A 20,165-nucleotide genomic window follows, 5' to 3' on the forward strand; every position below is an offset into this window, starting at 1 on the left:
TGGATTCAGATTCACTCCTAATATAATTAGGTGTATTCCCAATGGGGAGGAGGTCTTTTCAAGAGAGCTGTTATACCACTTGTTATGGCAATCACAGCCAGGTTTACTTTACTGTAATGTATATATATATATATATATATATATATATATATATATATATATATTTATTTATTTATTATTATTATTTTTTCAGAAGACTCTAGCTCTCTTCTGAAGTCAGACCACCATGACAATCCATGCCCTAAACTGCTAAGTTGTTTTACTGTATCCTGGCGAAAGCTGTTGTATGCAAGCATACTTTATTGGTGATTTTTAAAGCGTGTTTGAAGGCAGCTTGTGGATAGCATGATGCGGGAAGCATCCAGTGTTTATTTTAGGATGTGTTTGAATGAATCTGCCTACTTAAACTTGCTGGACCTAGGGAAGAGGGACTGTGCCCCACGTAGATGACAAAAACCTCTCCAAGGGGGAGGTCTTGGTAATGGAAAAAAAGAAACAAACAAAAAAAAAGGATACAGTGTGTGGTGGAGGAAGTAAAATAAACAAACAGCACTGTCTGATTGCTTCTCCTCACCAAGGCTCCTTTATCCTCACAGGCTCGGTCAGTGGTCAGCCTGTTAGACACCCTCCCTGTTCTGGCCATTCCGTAGCGGTATGTCTTGGCAGCGCTGGTTTGTACAGCTGGGGCTTTGTGGAGCTCCACGGGAGTCCTGCTGAACAATGAGCCCTGAAGGTGGACAAAGCACCTCTGGAGGGCTGGGAAGTTCCTTTTGCTGAGGCCCATGGGGGAAAAGATGCCACTTTCAGGTTTCTCGCCTCCTTCACACCCAAATCCCAAATATCTGGAGTGTGGGCACTTTGTTACAGCAGTGATTCAATGCCTGCCACTGTGCCATCCTAAAATTATATTCCAGACTCCTTGTGGTCCTAAAGGTATGTTGTCTCTTTGGAACAGTCTCTCATTCTTTCATCTGTGAGTTTGTTTTTTTTGTGATATGTAATATGCGTTTGTCTGTGCATGGGCATACGTGCTCTATGGATAATAGCTGTGTTCCAGTCGTGTAGCTGCTCCAGCAGCATCTAGGTTTAACGTGTCTTAGGATGGGTGATTATCAAATATTGTGACTTGTAATAAATCTTGTCCTTTCTCTTGAGATTCAGCAGGCATTTTTGGAATCAGATATAGAAAAAGATCAACTGAAGTCTGTGCACTTCCTGAGGTATGCGGTCCCAGCAGTGGGGAAACGCTCGTGTCTGCCATTGGCGCTTGCAGAGGGGCTCAGTAGCGCCTTAAACCAAACAATATAACAGCTCTCAGCCTCGCAGCATGAATGAAGGCGGCTTGACTGTGCATCACACTGAGGAGTGAAGCCAGAGCCTCGCAGCAGCCCTCAAACTTTTCTGTTCTACCCCTTGCGCAGTGCATTTGTAGGAGCAGAGGTGATGTGGCTCTGTGGGTGCTCTGCAGCTCTTTGGTTGATGCACCCACAGAGCCATTCACCTGAACACTTGGAAAAAAAAATCGTCTTCTCTTTTGGAGTATCGTCAGAACGTCTGAGTAAAATTATTTAACCAATTTTTGTTTTATTCTATTTGTATTTCAGAGTAGTTTTCAGAGGCAGCAATTTTCACTGGTTTCTGAAAGGCAACATCTGAGCTTTGGAACAATCTCTTTTCAGCTTTGGAAATTCTACCTCAAATTGCTTAGACATTATAGATGTTCGAAATTTTTTTTTGTTTTTTTGTTTTTAGCATAATAGAAAAGCAATAATGTACTTATTCCCTGTCATTTTGTCTTCAAGTTCAGTTTGATTCTTCTTTCTCAGTCTTTCATGGTTATTTGTTCCTGAGCTAAGAATGCACCTGTCATGTACAAACCCCCCCAAAGGAAGGAGGGAACACATGCATGTGAACAAAAAGTAACAGAAGTAGCAGGCAGCTGGAATTAACCTGTTGGAAAGACAATGTTTGTATCCATTGGAGATATTGCTCTGCCTCAGTATATTTTTGCATACACACAGAAAACTTTTCATTGTGCTTACAGTTCTTACTGGTACACAGAGGCTCTCTGAGGCCCCAGTTCTGCTCCCATTGAAGTTGTTTAGAGGCCCAGTATTTCCCCAGTAAAGGTTTAAGCCATGAATGTATATGCATACATACTCCACTAGCATTATCAGTTTGACCAACAGATGTACAGTAAGCATATGTGTGTAATGATCTATGTGTGTAGGTGTTTCTGTGTTTATTTGCATTTTTGTTATAAAGCTGTGCGCGTGATGCAAACTTGTAACCAAGTCAAGACTGGAGCAAGAGTTTATGTAAGAATGGCAGAACAGTAAGGTCAGATGCATGAGCATCAGATGGTATATTGAAAACAATTTTGAAAGTGCTGTTATTTATGTGTTGAATAGAATCAAACACGCATGCAACGTAAGCTTCTTAGTCTGAACTACCTGTATGTAGGGAAATTCAGAGTGAAGCAGGGGAGAAAAAAAAGAGATGTCTGTTAATTTTCTGTTTTCTAATTTTTGTTTCTACTTCGTTTGTGGTTATACACAAACTCTGATGATGTGGAAGTTTAGAAAGACTGGAAAAAAATCAATTTGTTGAATTTGATATGTGAATAGGGAAAGTGAGGGGGGGCTTGCATCTGGCTGGCTGTTCCCTCGGAGCCAGCATTGTTAGGCCATGGCCTGGTAGAAGAGTGGGAAATGTTGTGTTATAACATAGCTAAGTCTCCGTCAGAAGCATGGCTTCTCATGCTGAAATCTAGGCATCTTCTGGGAGAGAGTTTTAATGTGAGTGTTAATTCCATTGAAAATAATTCATCATTTAGTAAGAATTTAGTAAGAATTTAGCTAGAAGAAAATCTTGTGTTCAACTTCATTCGACAAAGAATAGGAATGACCAAGAATAAGCCCCCTTACATTGAAAAGAATTTAGTATTAGCTAACTTCTCAGAATGAGCCAGAGCTTCCTCAAATGTCTTTGTAAGAAGTCATTCATAATTATCATAACTTAAAAGCATTTTCATCTCTTTGCCTTCAGTTCACTCACTGTTGGTAGAAGTTTGGTCTGCATGTCTGCGTGTGATGTAGGGGTTACTTGCAGCACACAACACTGCTCTCCCACTCAGCAGCTGGAGACCGATTGCATGCTTCTCTGTCGTTTTCAATAATTAAAAAGGAAGTTTCAAGGCCCAAAATCTTAAATTATTTGATTAGACTCCAGTTGGTAGTTTGGCAGGCAGTGATGGTTAACTCATGTCGCAGTAACAGGGGTAGTTCTTATTGGTGACCACTTCCTGGAGCTTTACATGAAAATAAAACCAGAATGCCACTAATTCTACTGTAGTGTTAGGGCAAATACAAAAAAATAAGTAAAGAAAAGTGTAAAAAGCTAAAGGTATGGGGAGCTGAAGAGCAGGTTCATTTCTAAAGGGTAAGGGAGGAGGGTAGGAAGCCAGAGTTAATTTGAGGATGCACTGGAAAATAAATGAGCTTGTGGATTTAATTCAAAATCATCCAAGCAGAGTCTTTTGCATTAAAGAGGCCAATGATCAGGCTCAGTTTACTTGAAACATCAACAGTGACTGCATCCTGCTGTTTCAGAGTTTGTGCTGATAGATGTTCAGTGTCTTGACACTGCACCACTACTTTTGTGCGCTGCACACTAACCACATTTTCACTGCGTGGCTCAAAACTTCCATTTGGAGAAGTTCTTTAAAAATCCACATTTTGAAGTTTGGTCTTTTAGAAACATGCTTTACAGCAGAATTAAAATCAGATTCTTTTTCTGATTTGGATATGCTCTGCAAGATTTTTGGGCTTTTTGAATCAGTATACAAGCTTGCGAAGAACAAAAGGCTTAGGAATTGACAGGTATGAAACAAAAGCAGGATGCAAGGTTCTCGTGCCACAGCTGAGTTTGCAGTGTGCCAGGGGAAAATGGCTAAACTTCCCTGCTCTGCACCTGCGTTGTACAAAACAGGGCTGGCAATGCAAAGTCCTGTTTGGGATCTGCAAAAGAATTGTGCAGTGTTCTTTGCAGAGATAGAATATAGCATGTTAGTAGGAGTTGCTTTATCAGCTTTCAGATTTGATAGTGATCAAGGCTTGGTTTGTTTCAGACTAGTCTATTTCACCAAATAATTTCAGTGCACATGAAAGATCTTTCCTACTTACCTGCCTGGGAACTTTCAATATGAATTTTCTTCACATTGTAGTTTTCTTGAACCTGATTTTTCGGTGGGTTTTGTTGTTGTTGTTGTTTGTTTTTTTGGCATGAATTCTTTGCAAGTGAAAAAATTATGGAGGCAATGAATTTTTAGTTTAGGGCTTAGATTTCATGGAAAGCTTTTATTTAAGTTTTTCTAATGAAAAGAAAAAGATTTACAGGATTTTTATTTAATGTTTTATTGAGAGATACTTACAATTTACTATCTTATTAGAGGGCTTTGAGTCTTATCGTAGAATCAAAGAATCATAGAATGGCCTGGGTTGCAAAGGCCCTCAAAGATCATCTAGTTTCAACCCCCCTGCTATGTGCAGGGTCGCCAACCACCAGACCAGGCTGCCCAGAGCCACATGCAGCCTGGCCTTGAATGCCTCCAGGGATGGGGCATCCACAACCTCCTTGGGCAACCTGTTCCACTGCGTCACCACCCTTTGAATAAAAAACATACTCCTAATGTCTAACCTAAATCTTCCCTGTCTTAGCCTGAATTAAACCATTTACCACTGGCATTTTACAAAGTAGTTAGTCATTTGCCCTGACATAAAGATATAGTACTGTACTTCACAATGCAAACTTTAAAATGGAAGATAGCATTCCCTGCCCATTTTATATTCAGAATCTCTAAACTGATTGTACTAAAAGATTTTTGTCAGTGTTACACTCCATTCACGGAGAAAATGTGGAAAGCAAAAGGGAGGGGAAGACAGAGAAAGTGAGGTGTGAATTCTTGGGTAGCCTTAGCACAAGGAGGTTCTGGTGGCAACTATGGGGGTAGAGAAATGCTCAGACGTACTGCACAGGTTATGCCACCGTGATCTCATTACTTGTTAGCCAATGTAATTTATTCACCAAAAACTTATTTGAGTAGTGCAACTTATTTGTAGCATACGTGCATTTTTAAAGATGGCTGATCAGTGTGATCTCCAAAAGTAATAATTAGCGGCTTATTGCATCTCATTGCGAGTGACAGCCGAGGGTGTGCATGGAGCACATACATTTATTGATGGGCGGATTAAGGATGTTTGCTGCTTACTTTTTTTATTTTTTAATTGTAAAATTACTTCAGTAAAGAATTCCAAACCAGGCTGCAAATGACTCAAAGACATTGCCAAGTGAAGTCTGTTTTTAGTGGTATGTGTAGAAACAAGTCAGGCTTGCAGTTTCCAGTGGGACAGAGTGTGGGAGTCTGCCACCCTTACTCATGTTGAGTAATACCTTGTTACACAAGGGATCCTGTCAAAACAAATGGCGTCTGTTTTTTAGAGGTACCAGTTATTCAGCATGCATAAACAGTCTGGGGCCAGCATGGGATGGAGATGGTCATTTGTGTTAATTGGCATCTTTTGGTCAGGCTTCAGTAAGGTGGAAACCATGGCTTCAGTAAGTCCAGGAGTATGAGCTGTGTCGTTTGTGCTAAACATGAGTGGGGATGGGGCAGATACATTTCTGATGGCATGAGTAAGCTTGTGACTGCCCACCTATTATTCCGTGTAAGAGCAGAATCTACAGGATTTCCCATGTATAAATTAAAGGGAAATATCCCTGCAGATCAGGAAGAGTCAGAAATCCCATTGCAGTATGTGGGACTGGTTTAATTTACAGCATTTGGCTTGAAATCAAACCATCTTAGCGAGTAAATTCACGATGCAGTTGTTGGTCCGAATCAACCTCGCACTGTGGCTGAGGAATCCGAGCTGCCTATTGTGTCCGTATGTCCGTCTGCTCCATACACGTCCCTCTGCCTGCCTGCTCCCTGCAGAGCTGAGCATGGCCAGCCCTGCCCATGGGAAGGAAGGATCCCATGGCTGCCCACGAAACCCAAGAGGTGAGCGTTTTCATGCCGATTCCAGAGCTGGCTCCGCGACGCCAGGCTGTCACGCCTGGTTATGGTGAGAACACAACAAGGCCTCCCTGGAGAAGGGCAAAAAGAAATCTCGCACAGTCAAAAATTTGACATACAATTTAAATCATCTCTCTACATCCTGTGGACTTGGAGCTGTCAAAAAGGCAAAGCCTGCATTTGAATGGAAAAGCTTTTTATTTCTTTAAAAAGTGTACCAACTATAATTATCCATAACTATGCAGGCCTGTTTTAATGCTGTTTTATAATTACAGGTCTTAATGCTAGATTATACAAAGTCATTTATAAATAGTCAGAACAGAGGGACTTTGGGAGTTTTTAACCTGTAGATTGCTGTGGGTTGTGGCAGCTGACGGGATTTTGCCTGTGTATGTATGGTGTTAGCTGTGCAGTGATTGATGAATCCCTTAATTAACTTCCAACAAGTTAAGATTTATGGCCTCATATCTTTTTCTCCTGACACATCTGTGTTTGTCACTTTTGAAGACATGGATAAGCCATTTCTCCAAAAGCTTTTGTGGGTATCTGAAATGTTTCTGAGGTATTTTGCTTAATGTAACAAGATTAGAGTTTTATGGCATAAAATTTATGAAATTTTATGGCGTGAGCAATCAAACTGGGATGGATGCTGGTTGTATGCTAGAGGGCACTATCTCCTTGAATACTGGATGCTGCTCTAGATTTACTTGGGGTGTACAGCCATGTATCAAATGAACTAAAACCGATGAATAAATGTAGTGGAGACATCTTAACGAGGCTCTGTTAGAAGTAACAATAAAAAAGTAGACCTGTGAAAAGATCACTTTTTGAGGTAGTTAAACTCAAGGGAAAAATCAAACTGATGTTATTTGGTAGACTGAAATTTTTGGGGTGGAACCAATACTTGTACGTGGCACAAAGAAAAGATTCATGTGGATGCTGCAGATCTCTTCATCTGCAGTGGGAAAATCCCACCGTGCTGCACTCAGTCTGAAAGCACTGAGATCAGTAGGCACAGTTTAAGCCTGAAAAGAGGCAGCTGTAATTCAAAAGGAAATAAAGAAAGACATGGAGAACCACCTTCTATTGTAAAATGAATCACATCAAGAATTTGTGGGCTAAGAGCGTGTTAGAAGGGTGAGATTTTTTTTCCCGACAAAAAGCCACACTTTTGCTACCAGAAAAGACATGTATTTAATGAAAAATTTGACACAATTCTGCATATCAGAAAGCAATTCTGAAAACAGAACAGTGTCCCTTTACAAGATGTAGGGTTCATGACCATATTTTTTTACTCATCAGCCGATCTAAATCTTCAGTTCCATCCTAACCCTTGATCAAAATCAAGTCTGGGCTCAGGGTTTATATTTCAGATATGTCTCTACAGTTCTATCCAGAGCCATGAGTTCTGCTGCTTCCCACTGCCTTTCAATTTTGCAGATTTAAATTGTCTAAAAAAAATTAATACTCAGGTATTGGATTTGTGTTCAATAGAGATGATTAATAGCAATTCCAAATTCAGTTCTTCTTGCAAGACTTAAGAGGCCGGATTCCACCTGCAGGGATGTCCTATTAGATTCAGTTTCTGGTCAGCTGTGTTCTAAGTTCTCTGAAAGTTATGTCTTGTTTTTATTGTATGTGTGACTTTTTTTTTTTTTTTTTTTTCCCATAATTTATTGATATTTGAGGAAACTGACATTTATTCTTTAGATACACTCTTTCATTGTTACTGTTAGAGAGTGATGAGGTGCTGGAACAGGTTGTCCAGAAAGATTGTGGGTAACTCTCATCCCTGGAGGTGTTCAAGGCCAGATTGGATGGGGCTTTGGGTAGCCTGGTTGAGTATTTGCTCTAGCACTTCTCAGTCCTGCCTGTGGCGAGGTAGTTGGAACTTGATGATCCTTGAGATCCCTTCCAACCCAAGCCATTCTATGATTCTGTTCTGTGATTCTATGATTGTTAAACCTTCTTCCAGAGTAATTGAAATTTTTTTTTGAGTTTAAGCTAATTTGTGGAAAAGATGTTCAATCTATATAAGTTGTAAACCATTGTATTATCCCTGAATGTAGGTCCAAGACATTTGGCAGGCCTTTGTTAAAACAGTATAATCCTAGTAACTTCATAAATAGATAGACCTGCTTAAAAGTGCTCAATTTCAGATAACATTGTTACTCACAATGTAGCTGTTTCTCTTTGCTTATTGTTTGTTGTGGGAACTCTACTTGCATCTCAGATATGGACTCTTTTAATACCTGGTATTTGCTCCATAGGAAAGTGAAGAGGTGTGAAAAGGATATGGACTGAGGGAGGGAGCATTTAGAAGTCAGAAGAGGAACCAGTAAAGCTGCAGAAATAATGAGTGAATTTACCTTGTGTCATGTTTTCTTATTCATGTGAACCTATTGGTGATTTGATCCTTTGCTGCCGTACTCTTTGGTATTTACTGTCCTTTTGAAAGTCATTTCCAATTGAAGTATTTAGTTATTTTTAAGAAATCTTACATTTTCTTGTGGAAATTTCCCAGATGTTCCTAAGGAATAATTTCCATGAATGCGTGATGTTTGTGTCTGGTGTTAAAGGTGGTGATGGGATTTCTAAAAGCATAGATTTTGTCTGACTCAGGTTGGCTCTGGATAGAACTAGCTAGAAAACAAATTGCGGTCATTGCCTGGGCTGCGTGACCCTCATCTGGTGCTGTGCCACTGCTTCTTCAAGTGTCCTGGTCACCTGGGAAGCAAATTGGATCAGTAACTTGGCTTTCTTAGCAAATTTAGCAATTTCTCAGCCCTCTAGCATTATGATGGCCATATGGTTTGTAATATAAGCAGGATCTTTTAAGAACTGTGTGAGGAAGGAAAAAGCTGCTGCTTCCTTTGCTGGTTTTTACTATGACCTGCAGTCCGACCCATAGGTTTTACTTCTAGATCATAAACATAATCGTCTCGTTTTTCCCCTGTAAAAATGTCAGTCATTTTGGGAACAGGTGATGAGCAGAAGGTGATGACAATCTGGAGCGCATTTACCGAACGCTGTATGGGAAACCATATATGCACTGATAAAGTTAACAGAAGAGTTTTACTTTAACATGGTGGTCAAACTCCTCTTGTGAAGCCATGTGGCAGAATCTGTGGTTGTTTGGGGTTCTCAACTTAAACAGCAACTCAACTCTCTACTTCTCAGCTTAGGTACTTTGGCTGCTCCAAAAGTAATACCTCCTATTTTATTCTATTGGCCCACAACACCAGAGGTGGTGGTATGGCTGTAGAAGTTGAACCTTCCCACCAATATTCCATTACGTTTTGTTGCCACGTGACAGATGGCATCAGAGGGGCAATCTGACAGAATGACGTCTGATACGGATGTGCATGTGAACCAAAGGGATGTCATTATATCCCTCCATGTGGAAAAAAAATGGCACCCACTGACATTCATCAACACTTGCTGAATGTTGATGGAGACCAAACAGTGGATGTGTGCACAGGGAGGCGGTGGGTGATGGCTTTCAGCAGTGGTGACAGCAATGTGAAAGACAACACACATTCTGAACACCCCTGCACAACAGTCACAACATGAAATGAAGAGTATCTTGATCAGTTCATCCATGCAAACCAGCTGATCCTGGTGTCTGTGTTGCAAAAGAGTGTTCTGTAGCTGAGAATTTGCTCTATCAAATAGTGTTATTGTGCTCTTTGTATCTCTTGTAGCTTCCACAGAAATAAATGGGAGGCATTATTTTCAGAGTGACCTACGTACAAGTCTTCAGTACCAGAGAGGGCATCCTTTCTCTTTGTTTCACTGTCAGAGTGAATTGCAGTGAAGAATTTGGTAGATAGCTTACAGTGCCTTTAGACATCTTATCAAATATAAGTGTCTTAAAATATAGAACATAACTATGCAATAATTGACTAATGATTTTATGTCTCTCCCTTTTTGTTTGCCAAAATTGAGACAACTGTTTAGTGCTGATTTTGTAAAAAGCCAAGCCAGTGTTGAAATGAGTAACCAAAATGTTATACTCAAAATTAATAGAAAATGTGTTTCTTGGTGCAGTGCAATGCAGAATGTGAATAATTCACGTTAACTTCAGGGTGGTGTTCCATGTTTTCTGCAATAGAAAAGCTTGGGATCTGTCATGCCAAGCATTAGCTGTAAAATGCTGAATTCAGTGGGCTAGTAGAGAACTGCCAGTAAGAGCGTATCTGTGATCTCTGTCTTCATACATATGCTTCTCTGCAGACACGTAGGTGGGGAAGCCTAGAAGACAGAATTCAGGTAGGATGTATGAAGTGTTAGTCTGTTGGACTAAGTCAAACATTAATAGAAAATACAGATTGCTTCTCTCGGTACAGGCAAAAGGTGGTGTTCAGAAGAACAGGCGATGTGCAACTGAGTTTAGGTTCTGGTAGAGATTTTTTTTATTATTATTATTTTCTATTTTTTTTCCCTCTTTTTTTTTTTTTAATATAATCTAACTTGGCTCGGGAGGCAAAGCGCAAAATGAGATCATTAGAAACAAAATAAGTCCTAACAAAGGGCTGTTTAAAGTCACTGTTTGTTTTCAGACCCAGTTGACTGCTGCTAAGAACCATTTCGTGCTCAATATGCCAAATCGTATGGACATGCTCCACCTCACAGCAGCCCCACACATGGTTCAAGAGGCTGCTGGGCTTTTGAAATGCAGCCCTTTAACTGTGAAGTGGAAAATCAAAATGGGGTAATTAGAATCATAAATGCTAGATTTTTGAGGAGGAACAGTATTACTTCAGCCTGCCTTTTCAGCTTTTATGTACAATAGTCTTCAGTTTCCTTGTTCATAACCTCTTCTTTTCCATTGAATATTTCTCATTTTTCTTTCTTTTCTTCTATTGACTACGTCTGCAGGATTTCTTACTTTTCATTCCACTCCTTATTGCAGATGCCCCAGCTTAGCACAGAGGCCCATTATGCCATCCGTGCACATACCCTGATTTTCATGAACAATGTTGCTGTAATTAATCCCAGAAGTCTCTTGCATTTTAATACCTCACTGGACCCCTCTGTTTTGAAGCCCAAGCAGGAAGTGTTCCGGGTTCAGGCTGTCTTGTAAGATTTTCAGTGGTTCTTGGTTCGGGTGAAAACTTTTTCCAATGAGATTAGGATTCTATCAGTGTTCCTGAAAAGTGAATTTTACCAGACAATCTCAAAAAATTTGGACAGTGGGCTTGAATTTTGAGCCAAGATTTTTGTGTGATTTTTATTACGTGTGCTCTATGCATCTCCCTTGTGTGTCCTTTTATATATATATGGATTACAGTTACGTGTGTGTTTTTCTGATCTGACTACGGGTAGGAAGTCTCAGATATCTTGACAAGTCTTCATTCACTCAGTAGAGCCCTGAATTTGTGTTGTCAAAAAGCTTAGATTATTAATGTCCAAATGTTTAATTGCTTAATTATCCCAGATCTGTGAACCTGAAAAGATTCTTTCAATGTGATTATAACACTCCACCGTTCACACGAGTGAAGTTTTATAAACACAGACATTTTGACTTGACAGCAAGCTATTTTATCTTGTTTAGTTACATTGTTTTATTTCCTAATTTTAATTTATTTTATTTTGATATTTTATTTTTTAAGTTAAATATATGCGGGGGGTTATTCCTTTAAAGCTAAGTTGACAATAGCTTGTGTCTTACAGTCTCTTGCAAATGCAAAACCAGATGGGTATTTTTTTTAAAAGGAATTGCATTTCATTATGCAGTCTTCTTAGGTGAATTTTCATGTTTAAGAAGCCAGAATACAGGAGAGTGCTATATTAGTGTATTATTCTCACAACAAACAAGCCACTGTTCTGTTGCTACCTGCTTGGCCATTGTTCCCAATTGTGTATGCTTTGCAGTGGTATTTGGATGGTTTCCTGCTCTCTGCCAGCACAAAAAAGGCATTTCTGTTACAATGGCCCCTAACCACACAATGACGGCATTAAGGATTTATTTGGAGGTTTCATTATTTTCTCCTCTTTTGTTCCTTCCAGGATGTCTTCCAAGCGACCAGCCTCTCCGTATGGGGAAGCAGATGGAGAGGTAGCCATGGTGACAAGCAGACAGAAAGTGGGAGAAGAGGAGAGTGACGGGCTCCCAGCCTTTCACCTTCCCTTGCATGTGAGTTTTCCCAACAAGCCTCACTCTGAGGAATTTCAGCCAGTTTCTCTGCTGACGCAAGAGAACTGTGGCCATAGGACTCCCACTTCTCAGCACAACACAATGGTAGGTTTGCTAATGGTCTATTGTGCTTACATCCATTCTTTGAATTCTGCCTCTACAGTAGTTTGGCATCCAGCTCTGAACTTTATGGAGTATACAATGCATAGTTACACATACAGAACATGCTACAATAATGTGAAAGCTCTGACCTAGCTGGACTGTCTTTACCCTCTGCTACAAATGCTAAATCACTCTGCTTTTCCTCACCTTTGCCTGCTGGCATTTAGAGTGCTAAAATTTTTTAGCTACATCAATGTGAATTTGAAGTGTGTGTGTTCAGCAAACAGTAAATGGTTTTGGAACACTGTAAGTGAGAGTCATGTTTGGCATGGTGTCTGAAATATCACCCCACTGCCAAGTTTATGCAATAGTAAGGCACAAAAGTCTGTATAAAGGGTAAGAAAAAAAAGAAACTTTGGATTTTGTTGTTTTTAAAAAATTAAGTCTGATAAGTATTTTACAAGTGACACATACAAGAAAATTGGTAATGTTTACAGAAGTAAATCAGCCTACCATTGTTTCATGTGTGAATTACCAGCGTTTTTGTGCACTTTACAAATGACACTGTGGACTTAAGTCACTACATTTAGCAGCCTGCTGGAAGTCTAGAGCTGGCTTTATCTAAAAGCAAACAAGAAGGATGAGAAAGCAATACCATGTTCCCCATTGGTAGGGCAGCGTCACTACTGCAAGGTGTTGTGTTTGACCCTTCATGTAGCATACTGTAATACATTTTAATAAGGTTGAAAAGTGTAGGGAAAGGAATTGAAACTCCAGGACTTAGGCACCTTAACAGAGATAACCTGTATGAACACACTTACACAGCTCTTGCCTGTTTCCAGATTGACTGCAACTTTTCTGTTAGTCCCCTACTTCAACAAGGGCACTAACAATTTCACTTTAAGTGAAGATAATGAATGGGCCTGCGTATTTGCAGGCTTTTAACAAGGCATCACCAAATAGGTGATGGTGTGTTCTCCTAAAAGCCTGCAACAGCTCCATAGTGGTATTTAAGCCCTTACAGCTCGTTATGCATCTGTAACAGGCCCTATGTAAAAAGCCTTAGAGATTTTCTCTCATAGGACGAAGCCAGTGGATATTCAATGAAGCGGCTCTTCTAGGCAAAATAATTCACTCATCTCAATCCATTTTTCTTCCTCTTTGGTACAGTGCTTAAGTTCAAACAGTGGCTTAGAATAGATTTTTTTTCTTATTTTTTGGTGTTATTGTAACTTCATATGAATAAAGAACACTGTTCGGAAAATTGCTCATGAACAGAGATGTCATTATCTTTCTCTACCTTGCTTGCTTCTGATCCTTTATCATGTGTTTTATGAAGATGTAATTTGTAAATACACAATTCAAGCCATTGTGATGTTGGAATATGTAATTGGTGTATGAGCTTTGCTGTATTTTGGCCTGTTTTAAGAGAGTATTTTAGAGGCCGTTCTTGTAAGCACTTAAGTCAATAGAAGAACTAGTCATGACTACAGGAGGGTAGAATCAGATCCTAATGAAATAAATGAAATAAAACTTCATTGTCTGCTAAGGAGGCGTATTCTAGCTACGCCTCACTGAAACATTTAACTACTCTTTAACTGATTTTAACCAGCTTTTCTGTTCATTTATAGTTTTTAAGCCCAAGAAGTTTAGCTGATCATCTGTGAAGACTATATTTAATGTGATGTTAAAATTTTGTATTGTGTCTCTTCGTAATACAAAATACTGCATTATTGCATGTTTTAAACAGTTTTACCATAGTGGTGTAATACTGTAAGCTCATGTGAAACATTTTTTGGCATTGTAAGGACAGGTTTTGTTTTCAGACATACTTAAGAAAGTTGTTTGTACAAATGTGACATTTTGGTAGTATTTCTTTTTTTAAAAAGAAATGTCTTATGAAAATCATCATCCAGGCAGGCCAGAAAAGATGTAGCCTGTGTGTCTCCAGAAAGAAGGATGTGATCAGCATAAATGAGTAAATATATACAGTCCTTCCTTTGACCATTGTAGTATGTATATCTTGTAAGAAGGAAGTGATTAAAACTAGTCCTTGGATAACCTGTAGATGACTTCAGTTCGTGTGATTAGCAGTTAAAAAAGTCTCTCGCCTTCATAGCAAGACAAAGGTTGTTTTTATGCAGTTTAATTTGACATTCTGGGCTCTTCTACTGTCTCTAGGAAGCAAATCCACATGTGCACACACCACCACATAGTGCAGTCCAATACAGTTTTATTGACAAAGCTCCAGCAGTGTGCTTCACACTTCTTAATAGCTTGTCAGCTGTACCGCTACACCTACTGACTGAGTCTGCAAGTGACTATGGAGTTCTCATTTTGCAGCCACATGCCGCCCTTAGCAGGCTACACCCTTACAGATTTCCCCAAAGACCCCAGCAGACATACAGACTGTCTGCAATCATGCACAGCATCACTCTGCTGCACCCCTCTTGGCCACACTGCTTTGGGCATGGCTGTTGGCTACAAGTCTTCTCCTGAGGGGTTCCTAGACAGACATGGTGTAGATCCACACAGGCCTTTCATTGTTAGCTGCCCCATCCAACACCCATTTGGCTTAGGGAAACAATCTCAGTTGATGAAAAGCACAGACAAGGGATCTGCAGAAGATACACAATTACAAAGTGTTGTCTCATCAGTAGGCTGCATAGCTGTATTCCTCTTGTCACCACAGCCATCCCTGTCTTCTCACATTTTGCCTCAGCAATGTGTCTTGAAGAGACAGTTAGAAAAACAATTTCAACCTTGAGAATCAATTTCTTGGCCTCACTTTTCTAGCTGTCAATTGACCCTCTGTTTCATAGGTTATTTCCAGCTGTGCTTCCTTTCACAAGTCCTGCCAGCTGGGACGTCCTAGGATTCTCAAGGTAAATGGCTGATTGCAATAGAGTGGTAACTCAAGAGTTTGCCCAACTTAGACTTTCCAAAATTTACTTTGTAATTTACCAAGTCATAACAACTCCTGTCTTTGCCGGCATAGAGACACAGCTCTGAATGCTAGCTGGGTTTTCATAAAAACAGGGCAAAAATTTCAAGAAAGAAATCTTCCAACCTTGCCAAATCAGCAAAAAACTGCAAAGCTGTTTTCTCCATCTTTCTGTGGATGGAAGATGCTGGAACTACAGCTAGAGAAAGACTGTACAAAAGACTCAGCCTGAAACACAGAACATCCCATCTGAACATCAGAAGCCCCCTTTTTTTAATACAGTAAGGGTGACTGAACACTGGTGAAGGTCGCCCCAAGGAGGTTGCAAGTTCTCCATCTACGCAAAAGCTGCCCACACACGATCCTAGGCAGCTGGCTCTGTGTGGCCCTGCTTGCAGTTGGACCAGATGAGTGTCAGGGGTCCCTTCTAACCTCAGCATTTCTGTGGTTCCATGAAACGCAACTGTATCCCAAACTTGCTTCCTCTTAATAGTAGAGGTGAAATATTTCTTTTAGGTAGGAAAGCTCTTCCACTAGTAAGAAAAGAAACAGCGAGTTATCAGACTTAAACCGAAGGCTTGGAAGAAAATATGAGACAAATCATTTGCCCTGGGGTGTGCATTATCTGATTGCCCTTGGAATGCTCATAGCAGGCCATAAGCTTAGCAGGGAGACACTTGAGGATTACAGTACCTGTCAATACCTTTTTTTATTAAGCCTATTGAAGCTACAGTATTTGGATAGTCCAGATAGTTGTTAACTCACTGAAGTTCTGAGTTAATTCTGTTTCTATTTGTTTGACTTATTGTATTGCTTAATGCTTTGTGCTTTTGCCACCTCTCAGGGCAGCTGATGTCACCAGCAGTTTGTGTGCTAATTGCTGAACATAAAAGATACCAAAGCTAAAAGTACTGATTGAAGTACATTACAGACATTGTATACCGTGGTCAACTTTGGCTGTTCTTCATAACATATGAATATCTTCATAACTGTAGAATATCACTCAAATACTGGACAAGATGAAAAAAGAAAAGTTCTGACCAAAGAACAAACTGGTAAAGTGTAATTGTGACAGTGTCCAAACCTTCCATGCTGCGTGACTGCATTTGCTCTCCTGCACTTGTCCTGCACTTTCAGTGGGATTTAAAATTCATTTCCAGCTGTGCTTTAAACTGGTATGAATTATTTCAGTGCACTGTTAAAGGGCTTTATTGCTTCATACGAGCAAATGCTGCATTTCTGTGGTGGATGAAGTTACTCCTCTGTAACTTGGGAATAATATTAAGAAATTTTGGCTGTATTAACAATAACAGTTCTGCTGCTCAAAGAGCTTACCGACACATTGTCTCATGCTTTCCCTCCACTTGTCCAAAACAAAAGATTGCTTAAAGCTGCATTTGAATTTTGTCGTTGCATATGTCCTGGCCTGCACTTCACCTGTTGGTCTGGGGTCATCAGTGTGTGAATAGCATTGGACCAGAACAACATGTGACTGGAGGAGCACTTAGCTGCTGTTCAGAAGTTGTGAAGGGAATGGAAATCTGAATATATGTAGCTTTTAAAAAAGTCAAATAGAACTCTAATTATACTAAGCTAAAGAATGCCTATTAAAAAAACCAACACAGTGGTTTTAGAGAAATTTTAATTTCCAGTGTACCTTTGTGCATCAAGCTTAGGATAAGTTATTGTGATGCTACAATGCACAGTGTTGTGAACACCAGTGCCGTTATTGTGCCAGCTCTAATAATGAGAATTTCATTGTTTGGGGAGAGCAGTCTCCTACACTCTAGACAAAAGTGTAATTACTTTTGAACGATGTGGAATGTGCTCAGTTTAATAGCATGGAGAATAGATTCACAAAGATTCAGATAAAGCTAGCTTGGAAGCCATATGTGCAGTGTGGCAGTATGAAATTGTTAGCAGGCACCATCATTACAACACACACACACGCACACACAATTTCACAGTTTAAACTATAAACTGTTGTTTTTGTTATAGATAGACAGGCTTATCTGAACATGACTAGTTTAATTAAAGCAAAAATGGTGGTAAGTTTGCATTTGTCTGTTTCCGACGTTCTTTCCTTCCTCCCTTAATGGTAAATTGGTATTTATAAGATGATGAAATTGCATTGTTAGAAACATTGCATTATAAATGTCATCACAAAAGTAGCACGTGAAAGCAGTTTCCACAGATTTAATTTCAGCCTTGTGTCAGAATTTGGTCTTTTCAATCTTTACACTTGCACCATTGCAGAGGATGACTGTGCTGGTTATTAGGAAAGGGAACAAATAAGGAAAATCAGCCTGAACCCATCAAACAGCCATTGAATCTGCCTATTGCATTATTTAGTGCCCGGAAAACGGGGCACTATCCTTGAGAAGCAGTTGTGACAGAGCAAGGAAAAGCTATGGCTATTATCAGAGTGATTATGTATCTTTCTTTTAAGTTTTTATAACTTAAATTTAAGTTACTATAACTTATCTGTCCTTCTTACTGTAATTCTGTTCTCTCCAACATTGTCCCATTTATATTTGTAAGTAATGCTTACAGTATTTAACAAGTATTTGCAAACTCCTTCTTGTACAGATCCTGTATGGGGCACGTAAACCAAATAAAATACTCTCATACTTCAGATGATACAGAACACAGTTCAGGAGCAGTATGTGAGTTCATCGAACTTCCCTCACTTGTTCTACCAGGCTGTGAATACAGTGAATTTCACTCACGTATGGCCCTGGAAAACCAGAATGGATATTTATTCCAGCTGAAATAAATGGGCAGAAAGGCCAGCTGAAGTTTGAGATGGCCTGTTGGTGTTTTGATCAGACTCTGAAAGGTCCAAAGGTTGGTTAGGGGATAATAAATAAGTAATAAAGTAGGAAAACATTTCTTTTTCCTAAGCAGGAGAGTTAGAACAGTATTTAAAACAATAAATGAACAAATCAAGACCAGACTTATCATTTACAAATTGCCTGAAATACAGGGTGCGGATGACTGTAGTTTTTAAAGGCCATGAAGAGAAGTGGAAACAGCAGTTGTTTGTTTTTGCTGAAGATCATCTTACTGTGAAGCAGTCACATTTTTAATGGATTCATTTGAATGCAGTTAAGCAGAAAATAATCAACAGAAAAGTAAACACCTTTGTTTTATAGAAGTGCTGGGAACTGTATGTATCCATTGTTTGCAAGTGATTATATGCCTAAGAATCAATTCATTGACTTCATACTGGAAAATATCTTCATTTAAGCTTCTTGCATAAATACTAGCAAAATCTAATTCAAGTGAATAGCTGAAAAACTGCATGGGAAAAAAAAAAAAAGATAGGTAAAAACATAAATCCCATGGTCCTTAGGAATATTTGAACCAGATGGTCTCTCTTATGAGGAAGGGAAAAGAACTATCAAGTGCACAAGCAAAAAAATACTTAAGCCTTAAATGAAAAAAAAAAAACTTGGTCGTCTTTCTAAGTAATTTGCCTCTGTTTTCTACAGTGGACACAGTGGTTTCACTCCTAATTAGTATCGCAATTCAGACTGCTTTTAGTAGGTTGCTCAGCTTGGGATTACACACACACACAAAGATTTAACAGGTACTTTCACTGAGATTGTGCATTTTTTCTGGAAACAGGGGATTGGCATCAGCTCTGCCTGGCCAGCCTAGAGGTACATGCAGCTTTAATGGCTCAGAATTGTGGTAGCATGCCTGCAGCAGTACTTAACAGCCAGTACCCAGCATACTGGGGCAATGATGAGAAGAAACGAGATCTTCCAGAGGGAATTAAAGGATGCCACAGATTGGAACAAAATTTTGATGCTCTCAGTTGAGGAGCCTTGATGAAGATGAAGACTAGGGTATAGAAAAAGCCCCAGCAGGAGAGCAAGATTAGTTTATAGCAGCAATGTAAGGATTAAATATTTAAATGTTCTTGATTTGGTTTTTGCTTACAACAGTCAAACACTAGTGATGATATAACTTATGTAGCATCGGTGGTATCTCTGTCCAAATGTGGACTTTGTATAGTTTCTCCAGTCCAGATCCATCACTTACTGCACTCAAATTTATTCTGAAGTTTTGTTTTTTCTCTAGCTATAATGAATCTTTACAGTATTGCAATGCGCTGAAGACTTTCTGCTGCCAAGGAAACACCCAGTTCTTCATGGTTCTGGAAAGAGAAGGCAGCAGAAACATAGTTCTCGTGTTTTTCATTCAGCTGAGGGATTTACCTCCTTTGGCCAAGCTTCTACACTTTCAAGAGTATGGCCTTGGGCTGGCAGTATAACTGCTATCAAAATATAGACAACAACACACCAGGCTTTCATGCCCTTATCTGACACGTCACAAGGCACATGTGAATCTAACTTGATGATATTTTGCACAATGCATAGTTCTACTTCTGCATACCGTCTTGAATAATTTTTACTTCAGTAGTTGCCTGTTGATTTTGGAACTTCCGGACCGTAGTTGTGCTTTCTGTTCTGATCCATACACTTTTTTATGTACACCTTGCTTCCTCCTACCAGCTGGTATGGCATTCTCTTTTTCTTTTCACTGCAGGTGAGAAAGCCTCCTCCTCCAGTTGCAGCTTTATAAGAACACTATTACTGTATCACTTTTTATCTGGCTGCAGTGGTCCTCTGAAAACTTTCTTCTCCCTTGTTCATTTCTTTCCTCTTCCTGTAGTCATTATTTAATATAGTCATTTTTACTATATAAACAATTTAAAGCCTTTTAGTAAATAGTTCATATGAAGACATTGCATAGTAAAAGAAAGTATAGTGCTGTTTACTTGGACGTCAATAAACAATGGTTGTTTTTTGATATGCAGCATACTTTCAGTGGAAATACACCAAAACTGAAATGCATTATGAAACATTGGTTTCTAGACTGTCAGTTTTGCAAGG

General features: G+C 39.5%; 1 protein-coding gene across 16 annotated transcripts in view; it reads left to right on the forward strand.

The window, feature by feature from the left end:
* The window catches only part of SOX5 (SRY-box transcription factor 5), a 632,328-nt gene that overhangs the window by 369,417 nt on the left and 242,746 nt on the right, over positions 1–20,165 (forward strand). For 13 of the 16 annotated variants that reach the window (XM_090146153.1, XM_090146149.1, XM_090146142.1 and 10 more), the window contains one exon: positions 12,089–12,320. In XM_090146153.1, the coding sequence (XP_090002279.1) occupies positions 12,090–12,320 (231 nt within the window). In that variant the 5' untranslated portion in view covers position 12,089. The remainder of the gene's footprint in view (positions 1–12,088; positions 12,321–20,165) is intronic. The other 3 variants (XM_090146184.1, XM_090146188.1, XM_090146196.1) reach the window with 1 other exon arrangement.

Source organism: Phasianus colchicus, chromosome 1 (assembly GCF_987193195.1).
Source record: "Phasianus colchicus chromosome 1, bPhaCol1.hap1.1, whole genome shotgun sequence".
Lineage (NCBI taxonomy): Eukaryota > Metazoa > Chordata > Aves > Galliformes > Phasianidae > Phasianus > Phasianus colchicus.